Source organism: Durio zibethinus, chromosome 10, assembly GCF_047325235.1.
Source record: "Durio zibethinus cultivar Kanyao isolate XHJ-2024 chromosome 10, ASM4732523v1, whole genome shotgun sequence".
Classification (NCBI taxonomy): Eukaryota; Viridiplantae; Streptophyta; class Magnoliopsida; order Malvales; family Malvaceae; genus Durio; species Durio zibethinus.
Genome location: NC_143171.1, coordinates 28,458,237 through 28,471,066, shown reverse-complemented (window position 1 = coordinate 28,471,066; position 12,830 = coordinate 28,458,237). Strand labels below are relative to the sequence as shown.

The 12,830-nt window shown below is 35.5% G+C and overlaps 2 protein-coding genes and 1 long non-coding RNA gene across 9 annotated transcripts; 2 read left to right on the top strand and 1 right to left on the bottom strand.

Annotated features, from left to right (window-relative positions):
* Positions 1–1,611: 1,611 nt before the first annotated feature.
* Positions 1,612–7,053, bottom strand: LOC149516653 (uncharacterized). Of its 6 annotated transcripts, none has more exons than XR_016345940.1 (3): positions 6,912–7,053; positions 6,403–6,578; positions 1,612–2,141 (listed from the first exon to the last, which is right to left on the bottom strand). It is a non-coding gene; the product is annotated as an uncharacterized LOC149516653 (long non-coding RNA). The 6 variants fall into 6 exon arrangements; XR_016345939.1 differs by having other exon boundaries at positions 6,403–6,556; XR_016345938.1 differs by having other exon boundaries at positions 6,403–6,556; positions 6,908–7,048.
* Positions 3,314–7,134, top strand: LOC111292504 (regulator of nonsense transcript protein). Of its 2 annotated transcripts, XM_022884922.2 has the most exons (5): positions 3,439–3,578; positions 3,662–3,728; positions 4,302–5,089; positions 6,304–6,601; positions 6,996–7,134. In XM_022884922.2, exons 1-5 carry the CDS (start codon positions 3,573–3,575, stop codon positions 7,013–7,015), a joined length of 1,179 nt encoding a protein of 392 aa, XP_022740657.1. In that variant the 5' UTR covers positions 3,439–3,572; the 3' UTR covers positions 7,016–7,134. The 2 variants fall into 2 exon arrangements, with proteins under 2 accessions (XP_089623261.1, XP_022740657.1); XM_089767135.1 differs by having other exon boundaries at positions 3,314–3,728.
* A 1,942-nt stretch (positions 7,135–9,076) lies between these two features.
* On the top strand, positions 9,077–12,060 carry LOC111292505 (uncharacterized). The gene is made up of 5 exons (XM_022884923.2): positions 9,077–9,321; positions 9,439–9,543; positions 9,886–10,085; positions 11,035–11,264; positions 11,592–12,060. The coding sequence occupies exons 2-5, from the start codon at positions 9,452–9,454 to the stop codon at positions 11,868–11,870; spliced, it is 801 nt and encodes a 266-aa protein (XP_022740658.2). The 5' UTR covers positions 9,077–9,321; positions 9,439–9,451; the 3' UTR covers positions 11,871–12,060.
* The last annotated feature ends 770 nt before the right edge of the window (positions 12,061–12,830 follow it).

Genomic DNA, 12,830 nt, shown 5'->3' with positions numbered 1-12,830 from the left:
ATTTAATTTATTGATAATATATAAAATTTATATATTAATAATATATCAAATATAAATTAAAAAAATCATAAAATGGATATTTCTTTTGTAATTAATCACTCAAATGCATTTGTTTCGTCCGATAGTGCCACCCAAAAAAAAAAAAAAAAAACCTTCGTAACAGGTGTATTTAACTAGTCACTGATAGTCATGGTATCCTAGGCTTGCTCAATGATCATTTCATTCGTACATTTTAAGATGCTATTTTTTTCTCCTTTTGCCAACAAACTTCACTGCTACATGTGCACAACGCAATTTCTTTTCTGTCTATCAACTACCTTACTAATTTAACAGTGTTTTAATGGCCCATTTATGAGATAACCTTCATCATCAACTCCTACATCCACAGTACCCTTTCCATCATTGAGATTTGCCCTTTTTTCTTTTTTTTCGGAAAATCTTACTAAAATAGACATGGAAAAGAAGACTATTTTCTTTCTATGAGATTCATTTGGTAAGGGTTAGTTCAGTTAATAAAGAGAAATTTTTTTTTTATTAATTAGAGTATGATTCATGTGAAGAATATTTTAAATGAATCAAGTCGATACGAAAGTTTTCACTCTTGAAAATGTTCGAGACGAAAATTAAGATCAAACAAAATCATAAAAAGAAAAAAAAAAAAGGGAAAGAGATCAAAATTTTAAAATTCCATGTGGGATTCACATGTCCACCATCAAATCTGGGTTGAGCCAGCCAATACCCCACAGAAAGTCATGCGTGTTGCAGGCTTTGCTCTTGTCTTGGTTTAGACTGTAGATTGCAAATGATCCTCCCTTTCCTCCAAAAATAGCAATTACATGTTTTATTATCTACTTGTTTTTCTTTTGACCTTTTTCCTTGACTCATGTTTTGTAGCAGCTTGTTGGTTAGCTGAAAATGAGCATTCCTCATAACTATATGAAAAACTCAGTATTTTTCAATACCTACATCACCTCAAATAGGGCAGTGTTTTAACAGATTTGGACAAGCATGTCTCACCTCAATCATTATCTCAATAATGATGGACTAGAGTACTTAACTGGTCTGCCAATAACACAAGTTTAAATGTTCAATCCTGCATCTAATGTAATCTTTACAAATCTTTGTGGGAAAAAAAAAATCTTTTCAAATGATGGGAGAAAAAAAAAGAAGAAGACCCCAGACATTAATAGTTAATGATCAAATGAAGAAAACATAAACTAGCTCTGAAAGTTTTACACAGTTGAAAGAGGAAGAAGATAGAAGAGAAACTCCAAACATGAAATGATATGAAGCACATGGTGAGAAACCAAGTTGGAAAGAGAAACAATAGGGGAAAGGAGAGCAGGAAACATTGTAATAGAGAACCCATGATAAAATAGCAGGCTACTATGAAAATTTCATCACACTCCATATGTTAAGTTCTTGAAAGATTAATACTTGACACGTATCAATGCGACATCCAATTGCTAGAAGTGATTGAAGATAAATTCTAATTGAACAGTCTACCAACTGTATCTTTTCACATAATTGTGATCATGTTTATCAACAGTGATATCTGTACTTCTTGGATGTAAATTGTAACTATGCAAATGAATTATTACAAGAAATCATAATTAACAAAGAGACCTGTGGGAATAATGTAGTTTTGGACATATCAGAGCAACATGTCATGTGTTTCAAATTATATTTTCAGAAGACTACTCTTAACAACAGTGTTTGTTGTCATCAAATATATGCAGTTTCCACTGTTGGGGAGTCGCAGAATATGATTAAATCATGTATGAGTAAGTTATTCATTCATCGCAACAATTTCCAACTAGGGGGAATTACAGAATATGATTGAAGCTAAGTATCCAAGACAACAGACCATGATATACATGCAGACACATGACAAAAGAAGTCCTTCTATTCAAATGGGTGGGTTTCAAGTTGAAGGAGTTTGTGGTGGCTTATGTCTCGATGTTAACGGCATCTTCCTCCTCGGCTCACTCTAACTTCCAAGATGCTTGTGGGGTACGTTGATGTATCAGAGCCAGCAACCCTGTCTGAGTGGCACCTTTCTTGATCCAAAAGTCATACATGCAAGCAGGAAAGAATCTCAGTAGCAATCCTCAATTGCTAAAAAGAAGTCATTATCATGCCTGCATCAAGTGAAACTTCAAGGTAAGAATCACAAACCACGGGCACGACGACAACTATGATGACATCAGTGCATGGCGATGCAAAGTTTTTCAATTTATGAAAGCTGCAATGGCTGTATTAACGGGACCATTCCCAATAAAGAAGGAAATACAAATTAAAAGTGAAACTTGCCTATGTCCTAGGTACCATATGAGATGTCTATGTTTTCGTTTTAATCCAGGTGTTAAAAAGAATTTTTATTAAAACAAAAAGGAAGAAGAAGAAAGAACATGATGTTAAAGAACTTTAATGAACAAAATTTATGCAAATGCATGATTATCGTCTGTCAGCAGCTCAGCTTAGCAATTAATGTTGCAGATTTAACCAAGACTCTTAGGGATAAGAAGTGGCGAACTGAAATGTTGATAGAATACAAATATAACATGCTACAACATTCCTATGGAATGGTCACTCTTAAAGTGCAAACAAGAATATCATCAAACCCAAAAGTGCAGATAACGGTAGGGAAGAAGAGTAAGGAGCATGTGCTTCAACTGAACTACAATCTGAAGCCAATAATTGCAATGCATAACATAAAAGATCACTTGAGATATACTTTAGCTGGGAAAACTACAGTGACACCAGTACAATAAATCAGGACCTTTTCGAGATAGATACCTAGCTCAAGTATGTCCTACCATAAATTTTAGTAAATTATCTAGTCCTCGTGGAATCCTTGATGCATATTTCCACCTGACATTGACAACATTCAACAAACTGTTCCCTTGTCCTAGCAGTAATGGTGGCACCGCCCTTCCACAAAATATACCTCGTAAAATAATTATACATGTAGTGTAGTACACTATAGGATTAGTCTACCCTGACAGATGTGAACGTGTATACGGATTTGATTATATTCAGATGTCTGGCCTCATTTATTATGTGTCCATTCGCATATGAATATGTTCGCATGCTGCTCACTAGAACAATATGTATCATCATCTGATTTAGGACAGACGTGATAGACTCATCAACATCAACAATTGATAACAGACGTTGATCAATGGCTATGCTAATCTTGCAAACGTTCAAGCAGCCTTGCACCTACTCCAACAATGCATGTAATGCAGGACAGAGATAACACCTGTGAAATCAAGGGTCTACGAGCCACTCCAATTTGGCCACTTGATTTGATCGTGACAGAGAACAGCTAACCAAAATCTTGTATCTTTCTACTTGTTTCTCTCTACTCACTTCTGTTACAGATCCTTCTAGCAACCAGTGGCTCATTACTAGTAGTCATGATGCGAAGATCCTGGATGATTTGCTCTTTAACAATCCTATCTCACCCTTTAAGTCCCATTCCCCCACTTCGTCTAAATCTATCTCTATATGGTCCTCCTATGAAAACCAAAAGAATTTGACATCAAGCTCTTCAAAGCGCGACCAAAATGAAGGTAAGCCTACTTTATTAGATTCTTACAATAGCTTGAACGTTTCAAATCCTGCTAAGTTCACCTCTTACTGTTTGTTATTGCAGTTACTAGGATGGATGCAGCATAAGTTGCGGCATAGCAATATTGAACCTTTCAAGGATTTCACAATTGGTATTCCAACTTCATTCATTCCCAACTAATTTCTCAAAACAATCTCCAAGGCATGCAACATGAAAATCATCATTAGATTGGATAATCCACTTACCTACTCAGCACAAAATAATCTTAACCATTAGAATCCGTTGCACTCAACTCGTCAGAGTTATTTATAGTTCAAACCAGATAGATTACAAACGTAAAGCAGACGTTAAAATACAGGTTCCTTAGACTATCAAAACTAGGCGGTCACAGCCATGTGGTGAGGGTAAGAATCATCTAGCCTTTTCAGATTTCCAATACAGCAGCCGCCTAACGAGATGGGGCCTCCCATCTTCATGGTCTCAGGGCTGTCTGATCTCTCTTCATAGCAGAATAGTTAAACCAAGTACATCAAAATAAGTATGGGAATCCGTCACTCTCAGTATAACCATGTTCACCACTAAGGGCATGGCAATCGCAGGATAGGTCCACATTACCTTTAAGTGCTTAAAATGAATATTGATCCGTACTGCTTAAGCACAAAATGAAGTCCTTTCTTTGCAACTGTGTCTGATGTCCTATTCCTTAAACTGTGTCTGATTTCAGGGAACTACTGTACCTGTCTCTCAGCTCAGTCATCTCTCAATGATCAAGAATCCCATCAAAAATCAACCTCTGGCTATGGATACGGATATGGATCCAGATATTCGACCCAGTCCCAACAGGAAAGTGAAAACTCCTTCACAGAATTTGAAGTCAAGGGAGTAGAAGACAATTTTGGAGATGAAACATCTACTGTCATCTCGGGGATGTTCAACGGCTTTCTCACCATTGGAACTCTGGGTTCCGAACAGTTTATCAGCGAGCCTGTAACGCCAACATTCACCATGTCTTTGGAGAATATAACTGAGGAAAAAACAGAGGTGACGGAAAATGATTTGAAGCTCATCAACGATGAACTGGAGAAGTTCCTTGAGGCCGAAGGTGAAGAACACGAGTCCAATGAATCATCACGAAGGAATAGTCAGGTTAGCTCGATTACACTTAGCGGTAAGCCAATGCAGGAAGCCAATGGCCAAGAATATGGGAAGACAATCGTATGTCCACTCCAAGGATATCTGTTTGGGTCTTCCATTGAACTTCCAGAAACAAGATTTGAGGTGAAGAAGGAAAAGGCATCACTTGCAGAACTGTTCTACAGGACAAAAATTGCAGAAGAGAATCCTATGGAAAAATGTGGGAAAGAGGAGATGCAGACCAAGCAAACCAATAAACCTGTCAAACATCTCATCAAGAAGATTCTGAAAAAGCTGCATGCTTCTTCAGGGAGTTCTACTTCTACCTCTTCTCCTAAAGAAATTAATTCTGTTTCAACTAAGAAAAAACTCCAAAAGGTGAGTCTTCTGGAGCTAGATTCTCTAACAACTTTATAATCATATCCCTTTCCCTGTTAAAGAATAAGGACCTCAAAATCAACAATTCAATGGTGGTATCCCAACTTCTGAAAACACAAATATTTTGTGGCAATGAGGTTGGTCCAAAAAAGAACAATAATTAAAAAAAAAGTTCTAGAGGTATAAATAAAATATCATCTATGCCAGTGCCATCATTCTCAAGCCTTAGATTAGAAACCATTCACTGAACAAGGAGTCAAAAATTCCCAAGTCAGATCATTTGAGTCCTAGAGGCTAGAAGTCAACAACATGATTTTTTGTAGTAACAAAAATAAAACATAATCATGTGGTACATATTTTCTAGGACAGTCTCTATCAGAAGAGAATATTTGACAAAATTGTCAATAATATATCAGGCAGTAAGGATTTTGATTTTGCCGTTTTAAACAGAACTGCATTCCTTTAAATAGCAAATAAACAAAATTAAACCACTGCCAACTATTGAATATTAGACAAGCATGGAAGTCTATTATAGGGAAAGCATTCCTAAATTGAAATGTAAGGTGAACTAGTTAAAAAAAAAAAAGTGAAAAACTGAAAGCAACCGCCTCCTAACATGACATATCAACAGTTTTTTTTTTTTGGAAATTGGCAAATTCCATGTATATTCCAAATCTAATTATGATCCCAACATTCTAAGCACTTCATCTCTATCCTGGCAATCATGATGGTCAAGTAATATGTCTCTTTCTTCTCATTAACTGCAAAGGTTTCTTTAAAAATGTACCCAAAAAAGTCTTTTCTCAGACTTAAAAGTCTCCATCCATTTCTCCATTTATATCCTAGATGACAGCAGATCCAGGACTTTTAGATGGTAAGCTTTTTGCAAACCTTTTTAAACATTCTTAGATATTGGTAGATTTTGTAGATATCAAGGCTGGAGCCTCCAGTCTAGCTATTAGTGGGTATTTTCTGATCTCTTTTCTTGTTCTTTTTCATTTTTGTTTCAGCAAACTCTTTTGTACAAATTTTGATAAAATATTCATACCAATCTTTAGTTTGTAGCATCAGTTAGTATTAGTTCTTATACCAGAAAACTGTAATAAAACTGTAAAATTACATTCAACTGCATTTTTATTATAGTTATAATAAATTAATGAAAAGTTTTCTGCAGGACTGCAGGAGTTTTAATTTTCAATCAGTGTGGTTTGCAGGTCATAAAACTGTTCCACAGAAAAGTCCACCCTGAAAGCTCTGTAGCTGAAAGAGAGTCTAAAAATTTGCAAAGGAATAAGATGAATAATGCTCCTTACAATGATGGACATGGTGATGACTATACTGATGGAGAGCTGATGCACCAAGACAAAGACAACAGGTGGTTTCTTCAGATATCAAGGTCAAAGGCGGGAAAAGAAAATTACAAGACCATCTCAAAACTGCCTCAATACGGGCTTACTGGCTGTACTGCTGCAAGTGAAAATGGGGAGCACTGGATCAAAACAGATGCAGACTGTAAGTATCATGCACCACCCCCCCCCCCCCCCCCCAAAAAAAAAAATGATAAACTTTTAGTATAAAATCCAACCATCTTGGCCATTCAAATGAAAATTCATTGTTTAAATTGTCTATTCCAAAGTAAAATCCATAAAAATGGTTAAAGCAAAAATAGTAATGATGTTACACAGGAAGAGTGAAAGAAACCAAATGAATTATACAAATGAATAGGCAATATTTTAACATATTCAGAAATATATTCCTAAACCTTATATCGGACTTCATTTTTTAATTGTGATGTTAGCATATAGACAAGAGCAATACAAACTGTATTGAGCTTTTGCAGTCGAGTGGTTGAGTAACTATTTTTTTCTAGTATATGTCTGACTGTCTTCTGCTGCTGCCAATGTAGACTTGGTGTTGGAGCTGTAGTGAAGAAACTGCAACAAATGCTTATTAATAGATTTCATCCTTCAAAGTAAGTATGCCAATCTTATGGCTTTATAATATGAACTGGTTTGTAATGTGTTTGAGAGTGAGTGGTGATGAACTCAATAGAAGAAGAAGACTATTAGGAGGAATCCATCTTATCCTCCAGTGTGTGATAATAAAGTTGTGCACTTAGTTTCTTGTAGTCTTCCTACTCTGACGATTTGTTTATGATCGCTTTTAAGTCTGGTTCGAATTCTTGAGACTATTCTGCTCCAGAAGCAAAGCACTTCAAAAGTCCATAATTGAGCTTCAACAATACCTGAATTCACTCTGGAGACTTGAGAAAGGGAGACAAGGATTATCAACCTCAAAGAAAGAAATGTCATTAAAGCAGGCAATGTCATAAATTAAGCCAGTAGCCTCTCTTCCCTCAAAACCCCACCCATTTCCATCCTCCAGGATCAATCAACTAAACCTTGTAGCTCTCTAAAAGATAAACCAAAAGACTCTATAAGCTGAAACTATTAGCATATGCAATCAAAGGAGAATTAGAAACTACGAACTTCAATCTATTGGCTCTTGGATCTCATCAATGAGATCACAAAAAGGTTTAGATACAACATAGATCAGTTCGGTTTGGCTGCGTCATAGAAACCATTGCACTACCCATCAAGCCCAAAGCCCATATTTTTTGGCAAGTAAGGAAGTAAAATGAAATCTTTTGATAATTGTTTTAGTTGATTTAAATCCTAACTCTAGCTATGACCGGGGACTTGTGTTGTGTGGTGCATAATCATGCTCTCTCTCATTTCAATTTCGTGTTTACTACTTTTTCATAATTATATATCTAAGACTTTGAAAATGAAAAATGAACGTTTCCAAGAGGTTTGAATTTTCTTAGAAGGAGAGATGTGAAAACAGAGATTAAGTGTAACAAACAAACCCCATGACACGTAGAAAAGGAATTGACTTCTTCAATTAAATCTAAGTAATAAAAAACTTGTTCTTCATGGGAATCTCACGTGCTTCAAAGTTCATACGATAAGCATTTCTAAATCATTTATGAATAAACAAATAACCTTAATCACATACTATATTTTTGGACTTTTGCTTCCATTGATCTGATCACTTTAGAATAAGAAAAAAAGATAATGTTGAAGTCTTCAATCCAACACTCCACCAAACCTCATTTATTTTTCACAAAGGAACTTACATGGAAAAATGGCAGAAATCTCACCGAAACTTCCCCACGTGGACTCGTGAACAACGTGACTTTCTTCTCCGCGTTCCTCTTGCTTGAAGACAAAAGATGGAATCATGGGAAAAGAATTTTGATTTTGGTCAGAGGAATTCTAGGAAATCAGAAATTTTCAAAGCGTAAATGTTAAGCAATCTTCCAACAAGGTTTAGTGGGAATCCATTCTCTTTAATTAAGCCATCGATTGGAAATCATATTTCAAATTCCAATTCCAATTCCAATTTGAGCAAGTTGTGAAATTGTTTAATTTAATCGTAGTGGTCACACTCATATTATATTAGCCACCATCCAGTCTTTCAAGTAAAGCTACAGAAATAACAAACAAACCATCAATTTCTAACTCTCAACTTCCCAACACTTTACCATTTCCAATTGAATCACTATAACTTACAAAACCAACTGCCACCTTCAAAAAGTAACAAATAAATATTGCCTCAATAGACTGCTTTATAAAAAAATCATAATCTTAGTTGTAAGTTTTTAGATTTAAACTGTAAAAATATAAGATGTTATCTTTTAAATAATTGAATCTGAATATTTCATTGTTTAACTTCAAAAATATATAAAAAAGTTTAAGAAATATGATTATTATAAACATTATTTCAAGGTCACCTTGATTACATTAAAACCCAAATCTTTGAACTTTTGACTCAACTATAGATAGGTTGCTTACTATTATTATATTAATTAATTCTAGATTTGTAGTGGCATGGTCAGTGCCACCTCAAACAAGAAGGAACACGTGGAGGTTGCTAAAGCATGGTTTCTAAGAAATACAACCCCCCAACGTGTGGAGGATGATGTAGGAGTTAAAAACTGTTTGCATTTGCAGGGAAAGCAGGCAAAACACTCGAAAGGAATAATTTTTTGGCTTTTCTTTGGCTGATTTGGTTCCCACAGCTTTTAAGTTTATGCTCTTTTTAATAAACTCTAATTAATAACTATTTATTTCTCATAAAAAAAGCACAACCAGCAAAGGCTAGGCTATCTTCATATATATCTCTCCGAGGCTTTAGCTTGCCTCATTTTCATCAGCAGCAGTATATAGGTAATGTCTAATGAACATTTTTTTTGTTTTGTTGTTTCAAAGCTTTGGCTTTTCTTTCTGGGTTCTATTTGATTTTGTTGTTTTTGATGTTTTCTGAGGTTTTTGGTTGATTGGCAGTTGGCTTTTGAGAATGGAGAATCAAGCAAAAAAAGTGCTGCTCACTTCAAATGGAGATGAGATTGCAGTGAACATAACTTTGCATTTAGCCAAACGTGGTTGCAGGTTAAAGTCTCATACTTTTTTTGAGTTTATGCTCTGCATATGTTTGGTTTCTAAGAAAACAAGAATCTTGGAAATTCTTTAACATCTCTTTCTCTCTCTTTTTCGCTGCAATGGATATCATCAGCTTGTTTTTAAGGTATTAGAAAGTAGACTAAAGGCAAGGAAACGAGATAAAAATGGGAGATTTTCCAAAGTTTTAGTTTTTGGCTTTTTTTATGCTTTATTGTTTTCAATTTACTCTTCTTTCCTGATTCAATCCAATCCATTGGATTATGCATACCCTTCATGTTGATCATTGAGCAAAAGTTTAACTTAAGAATGATCTTCCGGGCATGTGATTAGGTTGGTTTTGATGGGAAATGAATGTTGTCTGAGGAGTGTCAGAGAGAAGATAATGGACTCAACTAACAATGTGGTCCCAATAGAGGTGGTTGGATTGGATATGGAAGAGGAAAGAGAGGGAGCTTTTGATGAGGCAGTAGATAAAGCATGGAAAGCGTTCGGATCCATTGATGCTCTTGTAAATTGTTATGCTTATGAAGGTATATCTGCTGTAAATATCGTTTTGGACTGATCCACTGATATTTTTTCAACTGAAAGTTAAAGTGGCAAAATTCCTTTTCGTTTTTTGGTGCCAGAGAAAGTGTTCAAAATTTGGTTATCCATCAGGATAGTGGGGCAATTTGGAACCTCTGCCTCTTATCTATCCAAAACCTTTTATTTTAACCAGATTTTATAGATAGAGACATAGAGTAGTGGTGGGATATTATGCCTATATGCTCTTATTTCTTCCGAGTTCTTCTACCAATGAACAAGCAATTTGCAGTATCTTCTGAAAAACTACCTGCATGAAAATTTTGGTAATTTGGGATTCTTGGCATACGACTGTCCTTTTGAAACATTAAAAAACTTTCTTGATTCATCAATCTACTTCTCTAACTACCTTAATTTTTCCAGTATATTTATAAATAAGATATGTGAGCTAGAACTTCAAGTTGCATTTTATAATAATTTGTCACATGTCTAATAATTATTTATAAGAGAAGGCTTTGTTTAACGAAGACTGGAGATGACGTTGACCATAAGTTTATAAACTACATGGGACTATTCTTGGGGAAGAATAAGATATGTATGCTTGATTAACTCCCTAATGGTTGTGAAATTTAGGTTGGTGTGACAGTCTTCTTTTGTTTCATTATTTGTGTAAAGTTTTAATTGCGATTTAGAAGGAAAGTTAAGCAATTCATCCTTGATGTTTTGCATTAAGCTGAAATTATTTAGGAGCTGATGAGATATCTTTTACCAACATGCATGCTATTTCTTTTTGTAGGCTATATAAGTCAAGAAAAACACCCGAAATCCCCCCAATACATGCTTACCTTCCCAAATAAATTCTCATTGTCCTTTCAACTTGTATCGCTTAAATCACGGTGTTCAGGTCTATGCAATGCAGGTGGACAAAAACTAACCGTATTTGACTATGTAAAACAGGAAAGATGCAAGACCATCTGCAATTAGCTGAAGAAGAGTTCAGAAAAATTGTAAAAATAAATTTTATGGCTGCATGGTTTCTGCTAAAAGCTGTTGGTAGGAGAATGAGGGACCATAAATCAGGTGGCTCCATTGTATTCATGACGACATTACTCGGTGCTGAAAGAGGACTTTATCAAGGAGCTGCTGCATATGGTTCATGTTTGGCAGGAGTGCAGCAGTTAGTTAGAGTAAGTAAATTCACTAACTTCCCTTGTAGTCTTTGAAACATTTACACTCAGTTGGCACAATTTGCTATCCTAGTTAAGTATTCTAAAGATAACAATGAATATTGAACCTTGCCGTACACATTCAAGATTCGGCTCTATGTTTCTTGGTGGCTTTTGCTTTGGTGAACATCTTTCTCCGAAAGCAATGCAATCTTTTGGATAAGAGCATTGGTTTTCAAATCAAATACGAATGTAATTTCCAAAAGCATTGTGGAATATAGAATGGGTATTGATTTTTCTGGTTCATAGCTTTTCCTGAGTGGTTTTATCTTTCATTGCTGTTATCAGGTATCAGCTTTAGAGATTGGAAAACACAAGATCAGGGTTAATGCAATTGCTCGTGGTTTACACTTAGAAGATGAATTTCCTCTGTCAGTTGGAAAGGACAGGGCAGAGGAGTTGGCCAAAGAAGCAGTGCCATTGCAGAGATGGTTGGATGTTAAAAATGATCTGGCTTCAACTGTCATCTATTTAATCAGTGACGGTTCACGCTATATGACTGGAACAACTATATTCGTTGATGGGGCACAGTCTATAGTTAGGCCTCGAATGAGATCATATATGTAGTTCCTTTCCAGTATGCTGATGCAGAAACATGCATCCAATCAGCTAGGTCTGGGAACAATATATGCTTTGTTTTTTTCATCCTAATATATGTTGTTTTGCTCTTTAGGATTTATTGAAGAGATCATAAACTGATCCAATTCAATGAGCACCAAGCCATCTAATGAATTCTTCTACTTTTCTGAGTCACAAAGGGTTTGAAAGATTGTTCAAGCAAAAAAAAACAAAAAGTGTGGACGTTTGCAAGATTTGGAAACAGTTGTGATATCTTAATAATACGCAGATGTTGAACTGGACATACCTCAAATCAGATAGATCCTCGTGTAATTCTTCATTACCTGCACTTTACAGCGTGAAGGGGAATCCAGGACTGGTTCATATGCTGGCTGCACTCTTCTACTCCCTCGACAGCAGCTAATACTATTGTTTAAACCGTGATCAACTCTGATTTTTATTCTGTATGGTGGTGGGTGGGAGCTGGGAAAAGGTTAGTGAATCCCTCTCTAGATGTTTTTGGTGCATATCATATGAAATGGCCTATGTTCAATGATGGAATTGCCCCGTATTTGACTTAAAAAGAGTAATCAGGCAAAGATTTCTTGGATAATGAATAAAACAGGCCAACATTAGGCACAGATTCTTGATTAATTTTGTGGAACAACCCAATTTTAGGCTAATCTGAAAATGGCGGTTGATGTTGCCAATAAATTGATGATATGGTGTCGATGGCAGATACAGGAAGAAAACATTGCTCCTCATAATAACCATTTACACACCATGGAATTGGTCATTTACTAGCTACTGTAGTAGGTTGAAAGTTCATCAGCCTTCTTTTTTCCTTCTTTCTTTTTTCTTCTTTTTCTTGTTAACATGACAAGTTTCTAGATGGATTAATATTCATTCAACAATGGCAGCCTTCTTGGAATTCAAGACCTAAGCAAACGACAATCATTCTAAAGAAAG

Excerpts from the sequence above, each read along its gene's own strand:
- LOC111292504 (XM_022884922.2), top strand. Across the intron at positions 3,729-4,301 it reads TTTCAAGGATTTCACAATTG|GGAACTACTGTACCTGTCTC; the intron begins GTATTCCAACTT and ends GTCTGATTTCAG. Across the intron at positions 6,602-6,995 it reads GATCAAAACAGATGCAGACT|ACTTGGTGTTGGAGCTGTAG; the intron begins GTAAGTATCATG and ends CTGCCAATGTAG.
- LOC111292505 (XM_022884923.2), top strand. The coding sequence starts at position 9,452 with ATGGAGAATCAAGCAAAAAAAGTGCTGCTCACTTCAAATGGAGATGAG. Across the intron at positions 10,086-11,034 it reads AAATTGTTATGCTTATGAAG|GAAAGATGCAAGACCATCTG; the intron begins GTATATCTGCTG and ends TATGTAAAACAG. Across the intron at positions 11,265-11,591 it reads GAGTGCAGCAGTTAGTTAGA|GTATCAGCTTTAGAGATTGG; the intron begins GTAAGTAAATTC and ends TGCTGTTATCAG.